The sequence below is a fragment of the Cryptotermes secundus genome, unplaced genomic scaffold (genome assembly GCF_002891405.2).
Source record: "Cryptotermes secundus unplaced genomic scaffold, Csec_1.0 scaffold1894, whole genome shotgun sequence".
Taxonomy (NCBI): Eukaryota; Metazoa; Arthropoda; class Insecta; order Blattodea; family Kalotermitidae; genus Cryptotermes; species Cryptotermes secundus.
In genome coordinates this window covers 27,203-47,873 of record NW_019718027.1, presented here as the reverse complement: position 1 = coordinate 47,873, position 20,671 = coordinate 27,203, and the positions used below count along the sequence as shown (strand labels likewise).

General features: G+C 38.2%; 1 protein-coding gene across 3 annotated transcripts in view; it reads right to left on the bottom strand.

Annotated features, from left to right (window-relative positions):
* The window catches only part of LOC111863990 (cellular tumor antigen p53), a 22,777-nt gene extending 5,151 nt beyond the window's left edge, over positions 1-17,626 (bottom strand). The window contains exons 1-9 of one of the 3 annotated variants that reach the window (XM_023850912.2): positions 17,496-17,626; positions 15,156-15,225; positions 12,025-12,175; positions 9,544-9,606; positions 7,213-7,326; positions 4,385-4,571; positions 3,493-3,718; positions 2,617-2,809; positions 728-864 (exon numbers count right to left, since the gene is read on the bottom strand). In XM_023850912.2, the coding sequence (XP_023706680.1) occupies positions 728-864; positions 2,617-2,809; positions 3,493-3,718; positions 4,385-4,571; positions 7,213-7,326; positions 9,544-9,606; positions 12,025-12,175; positions 15,156-15,225; positions 17,496-17,526 (1,172 nt within the window). In that variant the 5' untranslated portion in view covers positions 17,527-17,626. The other 2 variants (XM_033751356.1, XM_023850996.2) reach the window with 2 other exon arrangements.
* Positions 17,627-20,671: the final 3,045 nt, after the last annotated feature.

Below are 20,671 nucleotides of genomic sequence, written 5' to 3'. Positions count from 1 at the left end.
GTTTCTGTTGAATACTTAACACAACACGCTTCCTTTTAAACCCCGACATTTTGCTAACGCACTTGAAGATCTATATTAAGAAACTGATACTTACTTTCACAATGCACTCTCACACTGAGATGGTACCGTTAAATAACCTGGGGCGGTGTATTTGTCCTTGAAACTTTCCAAAAATTCTTGCATTCTTTCACCCCCACCCTAGAACATTGTGTTCGCATAACGGGACGAAATAATGCAGAGCTCGGTTCACACTAGTGCGAAAATAGTGTTAAACTCACCATGTGAAACAAAAGTGAATGAATATTAAACAACATATAAACTTAAAAAAAAAAAGCCCCGGTTAAGCCGCAAACCGGTTAATCCGCCCCCGGATAATCGAGAATTGACTGTAGTTTCTATCTAAATTCTCAACTGCACATGCCTTAATGGCATACACTTCCGCCCTTTCCACACAGTTGCCTACACAAGCGATATCATACCCTCAACAATGTTTCAGAAAAAGTTTATCTCTATTATATATACACCTAAAACATTGGACACTCAAAAACATTTGCCATGTATTCAACTTCACAGCTTGATCCTAATGTACAACAACACATATTTTCCTGCTACAATCAAGAAAATCCTACCCTTGTAAACATAGTTTGTCAATATGTAGTGGAAATGTTAAATATGGCTTCACCCTTCAGGGTGTATCTTGTCTCCACATATAATGTGCTGTACTTACAGATCACGCTCATATTTTTTAAGCAAGGCTGCCTCTTTCTCAGTTGGCTGCCTATTTTCGACTTGCAATGTCCGCTTAATTCTTGCGTGTGCACACAAGGTTACGTCCAGAAATTCTGCTTCTCCAAGAAAGGCTTGCTGCAACAGTAATCATACAATTAATGCATCATTATGTTTTATTACTGAGGACATGATGACCATGTTCAAATCTTGCAATAAAGAGTAAAATGAGAGAATTTAATAGTAACAAATCATCATTGTTGTGTATGGTGAATAAAAGAAGATAATTTACCGTTATTTGCCAGAACGTAAGCCACATCCCCAAAATTATATGGCCTTGAAATAAAATTAATAATTAGGCCCTTACATGCAACAATCAGTACAGCTCAAAACAACCAAGTATAATTCTGCTCCATGTATTTTCATACATTAAAGCATAATAATTTAATTTTGGGGGTTGACAAGACGCTCTAACAACACAAAAGAATTAGGTATGATGCATGTCCATTGCAGTACCATTTAACAGAGAGCAGTCATAACAATGAACTATGTACCTTACCAGATACAGACAATCCAATGATGTTTCTTTTTCTTTAGAAACTGATTATAAAGGTATCAATTTTGTCAGAAAAGTGCAGCTTATATTTGGGCAAATACATGTCACCTCAGATTCACAAAGTATTTGGATTCCTTACCTCATAACCCACTTGTCCGCAAGACATGTAATATAAATTAAGTGCTCTAAATTCTCTACTCTTGGTATCAGCATAGTCAGGGATAGGACAATGTTGAGGAACAGATGGTTTCAAATGCAGTAATACTACATATTACATAGAAATACTGTAACCATGGCCTGCATCAAATAAACCTGCCATGATTCAGACGATGAAAACTGAATAAATCACGTTTCCATTTCAGGAACCAAAGGCAGACTAATTATGGAGCAAATGTGGTGGCTATGTTCCTCTTTGTCTGCAAACAACAAAGCTCCCTGCTTGAATAAAGATTGTACAAGCACATGGTGAGCCTGGCTTTAACTGACAATGGCATGTGTGAATATGGTATATGTTGTTCTTATGCTTTTATAATCATGAGTAGCATCTGTCACTTATCAGCCCCCACCCACCTGTTTTATCTGTATTGGGCTTTATCTGAATAATGTGTGCCGGATGAGCTCTGGCGAGCTTAAAAAAAAAGAAACAACTTAAAATAGTGACAGGAACAAAAAAAGTCTGGTAAGTTCACTGAAATGCTGGAAGGTTTCCATTTTGTGCCATCTGTTAACAGGCCTCAATAAGCCTAACATAGGAAAGATGGCTCATTTGGTATAGGGACATGCTATGGGCAGGATAGCAGAGGTTTAATTCCTGGCAGAGACAGGAGATTTTTCTCTATTCCACAGCATCCAGACCAGTTCTGAGGCCCATCCAGCCTCCTATCCAATGAGTATTGAAGTTCTTTCCCACCAGGTGAAGCGGCCTGGGCAGGAAGCTAACCATTCACCTCCATCTACTGCCAAGATGAATGGTGGAGCTATACCTCAATTCCCCAGTACATGTTCATGGAGTGGTGCTTAATCAATTAAACCCAGGGACAACATAGTTGCAGAATGAATGTCAGAGAAACACTGTATGGGGTAGATTCAAATGTAAAGGATGGAGTCCTCTGCTGCGCTTTTGTGGGCACAGTAATGATTCAGTTTCCACAAACACAGGGAACTTCAGCAGCTGCATAACCATCAGCTTTTTAAGGAAGACTAAATGCCATGAAATTAACAGTCAAACAAGTGTGATGAGCCCTTTTGCTATGCACTTAAATATATGCAACTGAAACATGCAAAACTAAGCCATCTGTATCCAGCACAGTTCATTTGAAAAACAACTATTTTACCTGAAAGAATTCATCAAACTTCTTCTTTTTTGCTCGCTGATTTAGTTGTTCAGGAGGAGGATGAATTGCTACTTTTCCTTCTGATGCCTTCTGCTCTTGTTTGGCCTCTGAATCATTCTCTGCCTTGGTTATATCCCTCTTAGGGGAGCTGCATATTCTAACTTTCATCTTACGACGACCCAAAACAGCTCCTCTATATGTTAGAAAAAAGATTTATTAAGTGAGATTTTAGGTTCTCATGACAGTTACTATGAATATTACTGTCTTGTGAGACGTGAGGACATGTAATTTTCATTGCATGCATCCTGTTGAGTTTTAATATACAATTTCTTTATTAAAACCATCACAACACAACTATATTAAGGTCAGTGCCCAGTTTGGCTCTGCTACATGTTTCGGCTATTAAAAGCCATCATCAGGCAAATATATGGCTAACATATATACACCACTGAACTGCAATACTAATAAAATTGGATACAATAATATTAAATTATATTAAAATACTTGGCATGAAAAAAAAAAATTAGATTATATAAAACAAGAATAAATTTCTTCGAGTGATGCTTTACATCTTCCAGTCAGTCACTGGTTTTTGTGATTAATTTAATACTATTACTTTTGTATCATTTTCAGATTAACATTAATATTACTACATCTACATCACGAGCCCCCAAAACAGTTTATGTATTAAAGCATGATGAGGACGTACTTCAGATACTGACTTATGGGGTTAAAATAGTTCTTTGCAAAACAAATGAAATGACTTAGTGGCAACTGGAATGTCTCAAAAACGGGAATAAAAATGCTGTGAAAAGTGGAACAAAGAAATAAATATAAACCTAAAGTGAAACACTGACAGACAGAAGTTCACAATACCTTTCATTTTCGAGTGTAAAAATCACCTCAGTTGGGCGTCTATTCAAACCAGAGAGGCAAGAGTTCTTGCACATAAACTTGAAGGCCATTGTCACCCAGTCAGTTCCTGCCTGTGGATGACTCAGTGCCATCCGGACACTAAATCTTCCACTCTTCTCATCAAACTCATAAATTGCTTGTGAATGATCAATATGTAGCACATAATCAATCAGCTTAACATCAATACCTGCAATATAATACAATAGTTAGTCTACATAGGGTAAAATTTGACGACTTGTTTACTGTTATGTCTTTCTCAAGCTGTTTTACATTCATGCTTCAGAAAAAGTAGGGCTGTGGGGAGAGAGCATCTCCAATCCAGCCAATAGTCATGCAAGTATTGCTAGGCAGACAAAGTACACTTCTGTTTAAGATACAACCATTTCAAATGTGAAATTTGTTAACAGAGGCATGAGAAATGATTACAGTGGTTTAGCTATGTCAAAAGAATGGATAGGACAAGGGCACTGAGATGGAAATTAATTTTATATTTAAAGAAAAAAAATTAATGGTAGACCAAGATGGTTTGGCCAGATACTGGAAGACATCAAGTGAAGTAAAATCTGGCAAGAATTTATAAGGAAAAGTGGAAAGAAAAATTAGGTTGGAAACTTTCCATTCACCAATCCATATGAAGCGAAGATAATGATGTAGCAGTATCAACAAAAAGGAGGTGAAGACAAAGATGATGATAAAGTTGAAGAATACATTTAGAGAAATATGTTGTGGGAAGCATGAACTGGACTGTCATGACTAAGGGAGACTTTTGTGGTGATAGTAATGAACCTTCAAGTTCAGGAAGTTCAAGGAAAAAAAAACAGGAGTTCACTCAATCTTAAAACATTGCAATTACCTGCATTATCAGGGTGATCTGTGAACTTATGATGCAGACAACGAACCACTGGTTCCTGAAATGCTTCTGCATCACAGTGTACTAGAAGAGCCCGTACAAAGAGGCCAGCTCCAAAATTATCGCACTTGAATCCCAAATGAATTACTGTCTTGAGAGTTATAAACAATTTGTTCATAACGTGAGAAAACTGTGCATACAAAAGAAATCATGTAAGTGCAATGTAAGCCTCTGGCAATGAGGACCAGTGCACTGGTTGCTCATTCCACCCGTTGTTCCCCATCACTTTTCAAGAAAAACCACTTTATGTATATCACAAAGAAGTAAAATTATATAAAGGCTAAAACTATTCTATGCGCATGAACTGTTTATTGACTGGAATATAAATGAGCACCCAGAAAACATGTGGCATTTACACAATCATAAATGCATCAGCACTGCTAAAACACAGCTGCCTTTTCATGACATTGGCCCCAATATGGGTCTCAAACAGATGGTTTCTTGCATTAAAATCCTCTCAGTTCATCAGCCTCATTAATGGCGAGTTACAATACCAAGGTTTCAGAGACCTGGTCTGTCTCCCTCACAGAGGCTGACGGTAAGCATGTGTAAAAATGACTTTTTAGTTCAAGATCAGAATTTGAAAAAAATCTAAAGAACTGAAATGAGAACAAGAATTTTCTCTATCTGACAATTTTTTTTCATTGTAATCATAATTTATAGTATAAGCTACATTTCATAGTGTACTAAACCGTACTACTTATCCCTTTGGTAACAGATCCTTTTCCAATGAAAAATATACATAAATCATTGCATTAAAAACACATAACTCTAGAGTAGGAATAGGAAATGAGACGTTTGTTGACAAGTTGATTCATGCTATGGTGGAGCCAGGCAAAGAATTCTTAGGATCATCCACCCACTCCCTTTCTGTACTCCCCTTACTCCAGCTCACTCTTCCAATCCTATAGTTGGATTACACATTCTACATCATTAGGTGGGGAATGGCCGCAAATAGGCAAGAAAATGCAGTGGGGGAACAGGCTCTTATCTCTTAGCAACTCTTCTTCGGCCAGCTCAACTACTGTTATGATTCCGACTAATTAGGTTGTTTGGGTGCCACTGCATAAAGCATTGAAAAAATAATGTTAAAACTGAAACAGAGATTTCTTTTTCTAAATTCAGTGTCTAAAATTTGATACTCACATATGCCTAGTCAACAGTCATCAAACCTGGTGATGGAGACAGAGAGGAAGTCTCTAAAACACTGGGTTTTAACTTAACTCCATGGATGCTAACTGTTCATAAGAAGTCTGGTACACTTATTCGCCAAGATGCTTTAAATCCTAAATATAGGTCCTGAGCAGGACCATGCCATAGCTCAAGCGGTTAGTCGCTGGCTTCCCACCGCAGTGGCCCGGATTCGATCCTGGGTCTGGTCAAGTGGGGCGGGTATTCTCTGAGTACTTTGGTTTCCCCTGCCAATCTTCATACCACCAAATTCTTTATCATCATAATCACCCGGGGCAGGCTACAATAGGTCAATCAGTAGCCACTGTGCCGAGTGGACCCAGTTGGACACCACCCCCCACTAAGTGGAGGCTAACAGTGGTAACAGTGGGCAGAAGCATACACAAATAAAAACGATGGACAAAAGAGAAATATGGAAATTTCCATTATTCATATGCTACAGTCAAACCTGAAAATCAATCATTACTTACTGGTTATGCTAGATGTTACTAAACAGTGGGACACCTATCTTTCTAACTGAAGAAAGCTGCCCTTGTTCGATAGTAGTAGGCCGATAAAATAATAAAGTATGAAATTGCAACATGGTTAGTAGATGGACATTCTACTGTGTAACATTCTCACTATTACTAACCACAGTGTCATCACAATTATTTGGATCAAGATCCGATTACATAAAGCATATTACAGAACAAAACTATATGAAAGGAAAACAAATCACACACTGAAAATTACAGAGCCAGAACTGAAAACATTAAGATAAATGTTATATTGCTGTTGAATAAACATATCTTATACCGAATTAATTAAACTATTATTATTATCATTATTTTTATTAATTTCATTATTATTATTATTATTATTGTTATTGTATGCTGCTCTATTTGAAACTCAAATTCTCACATCGTGGCTTTGTCTGTGTATGTTTGCTTCTGTATCTTTATTCATGCCGTGTAATTAATACAGACTATCATTTCTGTATTTTGTTTTTTTAATTATTTTTGTGTATTTCTCTATTCGTGCTAGCTTTGTAATTGGCCTCTGTGCTGTTAAGTTTGCATGTAAATAAACACGAATTGAATTGAATAAGTAAAAGTTACTTCCAGTTTAACGCACACACACTGTTGTTCACAAGATACATTTATACACAGTGCGAAGTTTCAAACTACTGCCTTATTAAAAATGTCAGTTTGTTTATTTGCAGTTCCACTGTTCTATGTCTGTGAAGTATTCAGATTAAACTCCATGTCCAACATCCTTAGGGGTACATCATACCATAAGTAGGCAATGCTATAGAAGATATGACCCATGTTTTCAACATCACCAGCAAGGAGTTTCTTGAGGTCATTTACAGGTTTCACAATTTAGTAACCAACCTTCACGGAATCAGTAACTCACTTATGCAGAAATACTGTTGATGCTGTTGACGGGGGACCCCCAAAGATGTTTTAGACAAAATATATTTAATGTTACATTTTTGTTTTTCCTATCTCCTTATGCACTGAACAGTTTGTATTCATAAGATGTAATTTATAGTGATTTATGTATATTTTACTGAGCAATCTTTTAAAAGTTATACTTACCATCCATTTACTGCTTGAAGACCTGCCATCGATCTGAATCTCAAAATTGTGTGGTCCAGGGTATTCTTCTCTTGCAGGCATTGCACATGTTGGTGATGGCAGTAAAGACGCTGACTAAAGAAAGAAAACATCCTTACATGGCACCTTCTGATGGACCATAAATCAAGCAATTCTTTAACCAAATTTAAAACTGAAATGCTTGAACATAGAGAATTATTTACTAGAATACCAAAAAAAGTTGGAGGCCTCATTCTGACAAGAGTAAAAGTTTGTTCAGGTGTCCACTGCCACAAAAACTAGCGAACTGAGATCTGGGTAGCTATCAGATGAGACTAGCAAGAAAACTATCTACAAGACAGTCATGTAAAGGGACATCTGTTCAGCCTTGATTATGTTATGTGACTGTAAGGTCTTCACTGAGTTACAAACCAAACAAGTATCATAAGGTCACATTAAGCAAAACTTTCAACTAAACTTTAATGTGATTGATCATCCAGAAGGATTTTGGTGCATTTATTCACCATAAAACCTTCAAATGCCAATCATTCACAGTAACAGAGGGAATAAGTAGCATGGATAACCAAAGAATTTGGAAACACCAACTTTCCAAGTTGCATTGAACCTTACAATCATTTCAGAAACCAAGTGACTATCAAAAGGTTCCATTAAATATTCAATATGCAAGACTGCAGGAGTGTCAAACCTCAGAAACATGATGCGTTATAGACTGAAGGCAGTCATGGTGAAAGGGATGGTTAACTCTTAACGTCCAAAGTGGACATATCGGAACAGTGAAAGGTACAGTCGTCATGGCTAAAGTACACATATTTGTGCATTCCAGCATTTAAATACTGCTAGTAGAAGCATGCAAATGGCACTTACAGAGGCATGCACACAATTCTAAATAATTATTTTTAAATATAGTAAAATTCAATATACATATATTTTTTTGTTATCTTCGTGATGTATATATACGCTTCACCCCCCAACCCCCTCATCTAATTAAATCAAGCCTTTGTAAAGTATTCCTCAAAGCACCCAAGCATACACAGTCCTATGTAACATATCCTGCACTTCAGCTGTCTTTCAATTTCATCATCTTCCAAAAAAACGTTTCATTGCACTGTACAATGAAATGAAACTATGATATCAGAATTCACTATGAACTCACAGAAAACTGAATGCACTCTGTATCTCAGCTAAAATGCAAGCATTTGTTTGCAACCATAGAAAGGGCAGTAATATCTTTCAGCTGCAATGGAAGGGCTTGGGACTCGTGTATGAAACAAAGAACTTTCTCTCCGACCTCTCTTGGATTCCCATACTTTCACTTTTCTATGCCTCTAGTCAACAGAATCAAATATCTGAAGAGTGTAGCAAAAATGAGAATCTTACAAAGCAAATAATAAAATAAGGTTTTTAGTGGTTCCAGATGGTTTGACACCAGAGACAGCTGAAGTGTGTTAAGTGTTACAAGAAGGAATGACTGTAATGCAGAACCACTCCGTGAAGTGGGAAACTTTTGTTACACTGCACATAAAAGGTACAACTTTTTTTCCTTAAATATTTTCAAATATTACTATACAATATGCAACATTGTGTTCTTTGCTGTTAAAAAAAAACAAGGTTAATTCCATTTCTTTATCATAACAATTTTCTCAAATACAGAATTTTTAATAAAGTACTTAAAATGCCAAACAGCAATGTGCATTAAAACACCCATCAGTAGCAGGCATTTAAATAAACTCCATCCAGCTCACCCTAGCACCATATAAAAGTTAATACATACTAAGGATTACATTACAAAAGGACTGGCCTTCTGGTGATAAAGATTTACTTCAGAAAAAGACTGAATATGTGCAAGCTATAATTTAGTTGGGAAAAGTACTGACTGTGAAGTCAAAATTTACTTCAAAAAGGTCTTGGCTTATGCAGGTTACAATCTGCTTTAAAAGAAATGGGGGGGGGGGCTGGCTTTGGGCAGACTATGATCTCTTTCTGAAAAGAACTGAATTTATGCTGGCTAAGATTTACCACATGACACTACAAATGGAGGCACACCATACTCCTAGGATAATGCATACATAATGATTCAATTCCTGTTTCAGTGAGGTGCATCAAGGAATTCTATATGCTTGGCAAAATTCCAAAAACTTTGCTAACTCCACTTCATAAAATCAGATTCTATTAATTTACAAACAACACCTTTAATATATGTTCTTTCATTGGAGGGAGACCAAGTTTCACAGCAAACAAAATCCATATAACCAATAAGATACAATTTTCCTTTTGAATATCATTCAGGCATGTATACTTGCAATTAAATCTTACCATGCTGGATGGACCATTGAACTGAGAGTACTGAATGGTGGCCTGCTGTGTCCTGTCTACACCCTGAAAAAAGAACAATAAAAGTAAAAATATGGATGAACAAAGATAATTAAACATGGTACGACTACAAATAAAACTCATACCCGTTTCTGGTATAATTCAAACTGCGTTAAGTCATTCATATCTCTGTTAATTGAAGTTGAAATAAAAATATGAATAACCCAAATGTTCACAATAGGTTAAAAATTCAGTTCCTACCTCACAGAAAACACAATTCATCTCCATTACAAAGACCAACAGGTCAACCAGGGGTTTAGGAAAGTCGGGCAAAATGAAGTTTTTTAATGTAAAAGTAGATGGTAAATACATAACCATTGTATTATAAAGGGTTAACATCAAACTCTTCTATCTAATTACAAAATAATGGGGAAACAGAAGTTCTATTCACACAAATAAGAACTCTGACCAAAATTGCTACTACTTGATACCAGTTATCCACCTGAGCCATCTAGAATAAAAGATGTCCTGTGAGATCTTAAAGTTCTCAAGGCAGTGAATTACATTACAATTATCTGGGATGTGACACTGAGTAGTCTGGTACATACATACCAACATTTCAGGAAATCTGATGCCTACACTTTGACAGCAGAATTCTCTGAAATGTTGTACACATTCAGAAAGATGTCTCCAAGCTTCAATGGCCATCCCTCATACAAACAGCACATATGGGAAGCATGCAATCCTTCCTCAAACTCCCTCCTTGTCCTTTTCATCCTTCATCTTCCTTCCCCTCTTTCTGTGACATAGCTCAGGCCTGGATATATTCTGCATCAAGTGTACCTGTCTACCAATTACAGGATACCTTTTCTTCAAAGTCTGTTATTTAACAATACTGCCAGTATCAAGATCATGTAGTGTCTATATGCATGCATGACCACATCCCAAAAGATCATATACACATATTCATAGCATGGTGCTTAATTAATCACTGGGACAACTTTACTTTATTATACTAATAATTTCTTGAATTCTTTATGCAAATACTGTACAAAATATAACACATATTTATGGACAAACGCAATGTTTATTCAAGTTATTTTTCTGTCACATACGAGGGGGGACCCAAAAATAACCGGAAACGACCTGTTGCGCGCGCATGCTTTGTAGTTACGAGTTGTGCTGCTAGGTGGTGTTAGCTGGGGGTCTCCCGCGACTGTTAGTGAGCTGGCGTCGGTCTGAGTTATGTGGTTTGTCTGTGTCTGTGGTGCTCTGTTGTGTGCGTTCCTGTTTCAACCCTTTGGCGATTAGTGAGATGGCCGACCAGAAAATCAAAATCAAACGTGCAACTGACGAAGATCGTCGAAAGACCATTGACCAACTTTCTGAGGAAACGAACATCTCATGGAGCACGGTCCAGCGAATTTTAACCGAAGGTTTGCACATGAGACGGGTGCCTGCAAAATTTGTTCCTCGCTTGCTCGGAGATGACCATAGAAAAAACCATGTGAATGTTTGCCGCGACTTGAAGAGTGAAGTGCAGTTTTCCCTAACAGAAAGCAAAATTTCACGCACACTCTTTGTTCCTTCTGGTCGGCCATCTCACTAATCGCCAAAGGGTTGAAACAGGAACGCACATAACAGAGCACCACAGACAAACCACTTAACTCAGACTGACGCCAGCTCACTAACAGTCGCGGGAGACCCCCAGCTAACACCACCTAGCAGCACAACTCGTAACTACAAAGCATGCGCACGCAACAGGTCGTTTCCGGTTATTTTTGGGTCTCCCTTCGTATACTGCCAGACATGTCCTAAAACGTATTAGGTTCTTAACCTACACTAACCTTAAATCAAATTAAATCTCTTTAGTAACATGGAACTTGAAATTAATTACAATCACGTATGGTACACATGCGTGTATTAGCTGAGCAACATATACATGAAGTATGTTAAAATATAAAAGATGAGTCAAAATGGCTGATACAGGAACCTCATTACCGCAAGGCTGCTTCTAATGCCATGTCCAAAAGTTTCTGACGATGGTGTAGTACAGTAAACATGACCATTATTCTGGACATTGTCCATCACGTTGAGTTCTTTCAAATGTAACATTTCATGATCTAAATCTGTTTCAAGAATTTAATGTATGGAAGGAAAGCTCCTACCCTGTTGGGCCCATTACAAAGAGCTAGTCTCAAACACTGATCCAATGAAGGTTCAGTAATTAAGATCAGCTCTTTCTAACAGGCCCAAATGAGCTGCAAGTTTTTCTTCCTTACATCAAAGGACAGAAGGAAACAGATCTAGTTTCTGAAACACGTTAAAAAACTCAAGATGATGGGTATGTCAAAAGAAGTCATGTTTATACAAAATTTTATATTTTGTTTAATGAATCCTACATGTAAATCAAATGACAACCTACAAAGCATGAGACGCTAAATTCAGTCAAAAGATGTATAAAGAAATTCATCTTTCATTCACCAGATTATGAAACTGTGCACTCTGAACTGAAGTCTGTGGTTCTTGCACAGCAGTCACATCATCAACAATATATACTTCCTCTTTAATGCCATCATGTATGCCTTCAAAAGTACCACATGCCTCAAGAAGTTCCTCATACTCTGATGCTGTCCTGAAAGAACAGAAAATCCCAATCAACATGGATGAAGGAAATTTTGGTACAGGCCTATCTTAGAAGTAAATGACATTTACATTTCTCTGATTTACAGAACTGTAGAATATATACTTCTTATTCCATATCACTCTAGTTATCACTTTAAGATGATTACATAGTAACAGTCAGCTTCTGACTTGGAATACTGANTGGCCGGCTGAATATATTACCGCAGGAGCCGCGGCCGCGGAATTTAAATGACCACGTCAATGGGCTAAATGAGGGTTCCACTGCATTTTAAATATGGATTTCTAACCATCTGGCTTTGTACTTATAAGGTCCAAGATTTGATTCTTGATCTGCTGGTCAGCCATTCTGAGGCTCTTCACAGTCTCTCTCAGCCCCTTCAGACAAATGTTGGAATAGTACCTCAATATCAGCCACAAATACACTGTTCCATTCTTTCTAATTCGTCATCAGAATCATCCTACCCTTCACACAGTGTAACTAAGCAACACTTAACCTCCAAGTCAGTATCCTGAGTACATCCTCCCAAGGCTGTGTGGTTTTCTGCTGTTTAACTACAGATGCAGAGTACTGCTAGTCTGCTTTTACCGGTTCTCACGGTCTCTTAGCTTGTAGATTTCTTGTATTTTTTCTTCTACCCTGAAGATGGAGGCGATACGTTCCTCCGAAACGTCGGTTAACACCACATATACACGGTGCCAAATCCCAGAAGACTGCTTTCTTCTTTACTGCTAGTAGGTTTTAATAATCCGAGAGTGCATCAATGATTAAGCACTCTGTGATTTTAGTCTGCAACCAAACTATACCGACCGAGTGACCGCCGCTTGCCGGTGAAGTATAGTACCAACTTTCAAAACATAAATTGAAAATACTATGAACACCAAAATTTCTTTATGGACATGACCTTGAGCAACAAGATCTCCTCAAGTAAGATGTTCCATGATGTTCACAACCAAAGAAACCACTTTTCTAAGATACATTTTTGGTACAATAGGCTAGAAGTGGCCGCAGTACAAGGGACTTAGTCCCACCCCACTAGCAATTAAAGAAATACACCTTAATATTATTCTCCCATCTCTTTTCAGTTTCCCATGAAGCTTGCCATAAAAAATTCTGTATTAATGACTTTGTTTCCCATATCTAAGGTACATGCTGAGCCCACCTTAATCTCCTTCACTTTAACACCTCCAGAGCACTAGTGCACACAAATAACAAACATAGCTGTTTCTCACATATCCTGCATCCTTCCTTTTTTATTCAAAAATTTTCTGTACAACTTGTTTCCAAGATCTATAATTTAAGTCAATAAACCTGAAACACTGTATTTGGGCACCACGCTGTGTTTTGTACTACTAGTATAGGCGGTTCTGTCAAATACAGTAAACACAGATAACACGGCTAAAAAAACAGATCACAGACATGCCCCCAAAATGTAAATACTGGTCAATGTAGAAGCAGCATAAGCAGCCTTGTGATTGCCAAATAGGCAAAAATATGTTATGTAATAAAGGTGAAGCAATAAACTTGGCATTAAATATCCTCCATTTAAGACATTCTGTAGTTCAGTTTTTAAACCAAATGCTCCCAAAATAAACCTTAAATGGGAGTTCACCCTATTTTGTAATATAATTATTTAACATATTTTTAATCTTTAAAGGACTCTGTTCAGTGGTTTTATTAACTGCACATATTACAGACCACCTAATGGCAGGATGATAGACACTTCACAGAAGAATGTGGCCTTTTTAGTCAGTATTTGCCTGGAGCAACCAGACAAATATCACAAAATCCTCATACTGAGCAAGCTGGTCCAAGGAACAAAACTTTCTTTTTGTATCTGGGAGGTGCCTAGTTCAAATCTTCACAGAGCACCAACTAATCCTGAAGTTTTACATGGTTTTCTACAGTCCCTCCAGGCAAATATTTGAAGAATACCTCAAATTAACAATGATTGCTTCATTTCACATCCTTCCCAGCCCATTATTCACTAACCGTCCTCCTATTTACCATTACACAGTCCAAGATACTGTCAGCATCATTAAATAAACCAAAAGTCCCAAAAACCAAAAGACCATCCTAGCCAGTCTGTCAGACATTAGAGCCCAGGAATTCCAAAATATGAAGTCAAAGTCAAAGTCAAAGTCATGTTACAACTGACGGTCATTCAGTCTGTCTGTCCTGGTGTCGAGCCCCAGCTGGGGCTCATGACCAGATGTTTTCTTCTTTGTGAAAGTTGATGTCCTGTCATTTTTGGGCGCCCTCTCTGACGAGAGGTCGGGTCTGTCGTTTGTCAGTCTTAGTCAGTCCATTGTCAATACTGACATATATTTACAATTTAATTCTAGTCTTAATTCCTATTCCTATTTTTATGTACAATATATATAAGGCCTCTGTCAGTCCAGGTTTTGTACAGCAGATTATGCCCTATTTCTAGTAGTATTCGCTACCACGGCAGTCTAGTCACTTGAACAGTCGTATGCCTGACCGCCGCCAAATTTAAGCCTCTTATACTTTCTGTGTTGGGCTTCGCCTTGTCCAATGTTGCGAACATGAAGCAGGTATGTCAACTGCTATATTGTAACATACGGTAGTTAAAGGGATCTCAGCTCACCATTCACAATCCTCATATACATAAAAACCTTAGAAGCTGTTGCACCATCATTACACATGAAAAATATATAGCTACTGAAGTTGTACCTCAGCATCCTGTTGCAATTGGTATTAGAGTTTATTTTACAGTTCTGTTTATCATTCACCATGCAACGACATCAAGATCTAAAATTAAATCGTTTTTGAAATTTGTTATTGCACTGCATGTTCCGAGGTACACAGCAGATCCTCCCCAAATTTCAGCGCACCTATTGATGGCTGAGTAGGCCAAACATGTAGTGCAGTGACGAATTTTAAATCTTGATATTGTTGCATGGTGAATGGTAAACAGACCTATAAAATAATTAGTTACACTACTCACATTAGGTTTCCGAACTCTGTGAGCACAGCGCTCTCATCATTGCTTGATGCACCTTCAGTCATATCTCCTCCTGTATGATTAATGAAAACAAATGTCTTATTCCTTGTCATACACCTTTCAATGATTAATGCTGTTAAAGGACTGAAAATACACATGTAAATAGTAAATGAAATAGAGAAAAACAGCTCTTAGCAGAACTCACACGCCTGCTTTCATGTCGCATAAATTTCTAGTCCTAGAGACCAGTTACTATTGTTGTTTTATATTTCAGGGTTTAAGAACTTTCAGACACAATGTGCAGTCACGTTTAAGATCTATCTTCATGCCAGACTTCACCTGCCTAGCTTCAACAGTGGAGCCAGAACAGCTGTCAATACAGCAATATACTATGGGCTGGATGACTGAAGAATAAGGGTCAATTCCCAGCAAGGGAAAAGATTTTTCTCTTATCCACAGAACCCAGCATATCCAGTGTATTTTGGGGGCTCTTTCCCTGGGGATAAAGCAGCCACGATGTGAAACTGAGTGTAGGAAATTAAAACTTATGACAACTAAGCAGCCTCCAGTGGCATAATAAGTTCATCAAACTAAGTCACCTGGTTCAAAAGTTCAAAGGGCAGAATCTACATGCAGCCTGGTTTTCTTGCAAGTGTACTTTGATCCCTTAAGAAATAAATAAAAAAGGTTAAAAATTACTGTATAGTGGATCTGAGAATTTAACAGTAACAACCTAGTTAGTTATCTTTCTAAGAACAAATTTATATTGGGGGATATCATACTCACAAGTACCTACCAACTAAGAGTACTATCTTTTGGGATGTAACACTCAGTCTAAAATAAGGTATTTTAAATATATTTTAAATGTAATTAAGCCGTGAGCATAGAAGCATAATTCTAAATCTGTGCATATAAGAGGATTATGGAATGTTTTATATTTTATTTTATAAACACACTAGATACTTGTAATATATGGATCCATATGTGAATCACAATTCAGTAATATCAGATCTGCTGACTGTATTGCCCGATGATGGCTCCATGAGCCAAAACATGTTGTGACATTATATTCTAATCCAATAAGAACTCAGTTGAATAGAGTGAAAGTGAGTTATGTTTACTGATTGTTGTATCTGACATGTGTACTAAGAAACATATATACAGTAACAAAAGCTTTTGCTTGGTACAAACTCCATGTTGGTTTCTCATTTGGCCCATTCTTCAACCATGAAGATGGTGACATCATCATCCAAATGTCAGGTGATTTTCAGTGAACTACACAGCAATACACCCTGGGAGATATCTCTCTTCATAACCACTTTGGTGAGAATCTCAAATCCTGTATCACTGAAAGTTGTCATATCCTCTTTTCTAGACTTGAAAGGATTCTGATGATGGTGTATGCTGTACAGAACTATTAGGCTTATTTTGGACTCTACCCATCGTCCAGTATATAAAAGACAAAAAAACCACAACGTTTCAGAGACTGGATCTGTCTCCGTCCTCAGGTGGACGGGGCACTGGACCAGTGATTGAGACTAGCTCTTTCTAACAGGCCCAACGGAGTAGGCTTATCCTGACCCATCCACCTATGGATGGAGATAGATCCAGTCTCTAAACGTTGTGGTTTTTTGTCTTTTATATACCGGACGATGGATAGAGTCCAAAATGAGCTTAATAGTTCTGTATACCCTTTTATGTTATTTACTTTCATACAGAAACCAAACAGGACACTAGTCATCATACAGTGACATCAATATTTAATTTAACTTTGATGGGTACGACTTTTCTTATACTAAACTGCAGTTTTCACTAAATAGGAGTCGGAGATGAAGACCAAAACACAAAGACTGAGGATGTGACAATATGCAGCTTGTCATGGCTATCTCACGCCTCAGGGGCAGTGACAAATAAACATGGAGCAACAGTGGTAGCTTAAACATACACATTAAAATCACAAAATATAGGACTCTATACAGATATATGGGTGTGATGCAAAATGCTACAATTGTTTAGTAATAAAAGTCTCCTGCTTGAAATTTTGTTTTCACCGCGATATCAAGATTACGATCGTCTCGAATTACATATCTCGGAGGAAGGTGATGTCTCCATCTTGAAGGTATGAGTTCTTACCTGCAGAAGAAGGTAGCATGTTCCTCTTAAAACATCGCTAGCCTTCCATAACAAACTACACAACATACCGGGTTACTTCATATCGTCACCTTTTAACTGCTACTGAAGAAATATACTTTCGTTGGCTGCGTGCTTGCCAATAATCACCGTTCATACGTTTCTCATTAGTGTTATATTTCACGCCCAATAACTTAAACTCGTTTATTTTACCTTCTAAGGACCTCCACTTCCTTTGTGTCATAACGCCGCCTTCTTCGGTTTAAGAGAGAGCGCCAGAGTTGCATTGACACAGCGGTATGACGTGGGGAGCAGGGATTAGTAGAGTGATTGATTGATTGAGTTATTTAAAATCCATAACTGTTACATTATGTACAATGTATGTGAGTATTTCAGGTCATTCAGTTGGTTCATGTATGTATACGTTACTGGTACTTCGTCAACTCGGTAAAGCGCAGGCTGTGACAACTTCCCATGGAACACATCAGCATTATTAAAAAATCCGTATGTCAATTATAAACTTGACAATTGGCATGAGTTGGTTTATCTCCGCTGCGGTCAATCAATGATCACTCTCTCCGCCTGCTACCCGTGGTGAGCACGGATGTGTAAGTGCAACTCACACTCACATAGTCACGGATCATTGGTCATAGCGATAGATGCTATTGATCGTTCATTACTGACATACTATTTCATTAGTATAGTGATTTTGACATGATATATTTTACATAATCATTTTTGGACATCCAACAAGTAAAGTAGTTCATGTACCTGTATATAATGAGACCTTTTTTAAACAATTTAAAACCATCAGACGATGTCACGTTCTGAGAAACGCTCCGAGAGCAGTTTGTTCAACATGGAGATCGTAGAGATCCATACGTAAAGTTGCTCCAGTGCTTAGTTAACACTTTCGCCCCCACATCCGACCCGTGGTCGGATAACAAACGCGAACATTTCTCATTTAAACGACGATTATATAGAATGCAAAAAAAAAAAAATATGATGTTACAACGCTCTGTGGCAGATAGATGGGTTAAATCTGATCATATTTTGTTAACACATCCATGTCCGGAAAGGCTTTGTTTACGCGCTAGGCATCTGAAATGTGAATGACGCTTGTGGGCAAGTAACCCATAGTCCCCGACTGTACCTAGAGATTGTTTAGTAGTTTCTCCATAATTTGTGTGGCGGATATGTACACAAATGTAGAGTACACAGAGATGTTTCTCATCTAAGGGAGGGCCTGTCGGCAGTATCTACAGTGTTTCCCAAACAAGCGTCACCCAGCTCACACTATATTTCCAAGATTAGAGAGACGTCTGTGTAAAACAGACAGCTTGAAGTCCTAACAAATACCCGTGGATGTCAGCGGAGGTGCCATACACCAGACTTTGAAGAGCAGCCTGATACTAATACCTGAAGTGTGGCACACAGCCTGGGTATAAAACACGTCAGTATGGAAAGTTTTGCACGATGAGCATCTTCACCCCTACGAACTCCAGAAGGTGCAGGCAATGGGACTGAATGACTTCAACTCAGTGTGTCAACTTTGTTGATGGTTACTCGGACAAACTGTACATGCACCTAACTTCCTTTGCTTTATCTTCTTTTCTGGATAGTGTACTTTTACCAAAGACGGCATTTTCAACTCCTGAAACAGCCATGGGCTCAAGAAAATCTTAAAGCGTTGCATATCCGAAGCCAGCAACACCGTTTTGCCGTCAATGTGTGGACAGGTGTTATCAATGGACATCTAACTGGCACTTACCTCTGCAGCTTACTGGTGATATTTACTTAACATTTCTCCAAGATTCCTTACCTGAGCTGCTGGAAGTGGTGCCTTTGGAAGTCTGTTGTGAAATGTGGTTCCAGCATGATAGTGCCCTGGCACACTGCACTAATGTCGTCTGTGAGTAATTGGATGAAACATTTGGTAACATATGGAATGGACGTGGAGGCCCAATAACCTGACTTGAATCCATCAGATTTCTTTCTCCGGGGAAACATGCAAAGCCTGGTGTGCGAGCTTGCCACAACCTGATCTTCTGGCAAGAATTGCAGTAGCAACTGGAACCATCCGGGAAATAGGGCATAATCTGCTGTACTGAGCCTGGACTGACAGAGGCCTTGTATATATTGTACATAGAAATTGGAATTAAGAGTAAATTTGTAAATATATGTAAATACAATGGACTTACTAATACAGACTATGACTGACAATTAACAGACCCAACCTCTCATCAGAGTGGGTGCCCCACATGGACAGGACAGTAACTTTCATTTAAAAAGAAACATCTGGTCATGAACACCAGCCAGGGCTTGACACCAAGACAGACTGACTGACTGTCGGCTGCAATGTTACTTTGACTAGAATGATGCTGACATCACTGAGTTCTTAAACTATAGACATAGATGCATTCTACCAGGTAATCTGAGTGCCATACACCCATTTTGGAATAAAGCAGCATGAAATTATTTGATTTCAATGATTTCAAATCCTCTGCACCGCAAAACCACATTCATTATTCCCCTGCGGGAAATGGTGACCTGCTGGATTATGTGGTCCACCAACTATCAGGGTGTCAGATGTCATTGTTTCTGATATTTTGGATTCAGATCATCTACCAACAGTATTCGACATAATGGGTGTCAAATTTGGGAATCATTCAGAACCTACTGAAATATTCACACACTGGAATCTGTTTCCAAGCATTGCCTCTGAATGAGTATCACCAAGAATCAAAATTAACTAGGAGGTAGAAGCCAACAAATTGGCACGCAACTTTACAGCCTTTGATGCTTCGGCATATGGCTTGTTGACAAGTAAAGTTACACTCTCAGACATAAAGAGCGAACCTCCTGGTATAGATTGCCTGTTAAAACACAAGCAGAGGCTAAGGAAATTGTGGCAAGAAACCAGGAATCCAGTGTGGGGGGGGAAAAAAAAACAACAAAAAAAACAGTTAATTGGGTCACGAAATCAAATCAGGCGAATGACTCATAAAATGGCATTTGAATGGTGGGAAACAAAAATAGGTATCACTGAAGTCACTCCTCAGGCTATATTGTAGATTGCAAAATCCCTCCTAAAGAGGGCAAGAACTGCTATATGTGTTTCTTCAGACCTTAAATTTCATTCATCCGTGAAAGCCAATGCAGTTGCTGCCTGTTGGGAAATTCAGTTCATATCACATGATTTACGTGACGAAAACCATGAAGGCTAGAGCTCAAGCTCTACTCGAAAGCCTTAGACAACAGGCCTGCCTCAGAGGAAAAGACCATGTTACTTACAGGATACATAAATTCTTTGATATTGACAAGGGCCTGCTGAATTGATGGCATTCCAAAAGAATGCCTCAGGCACCTTCCAAGATGACCATTGGTGC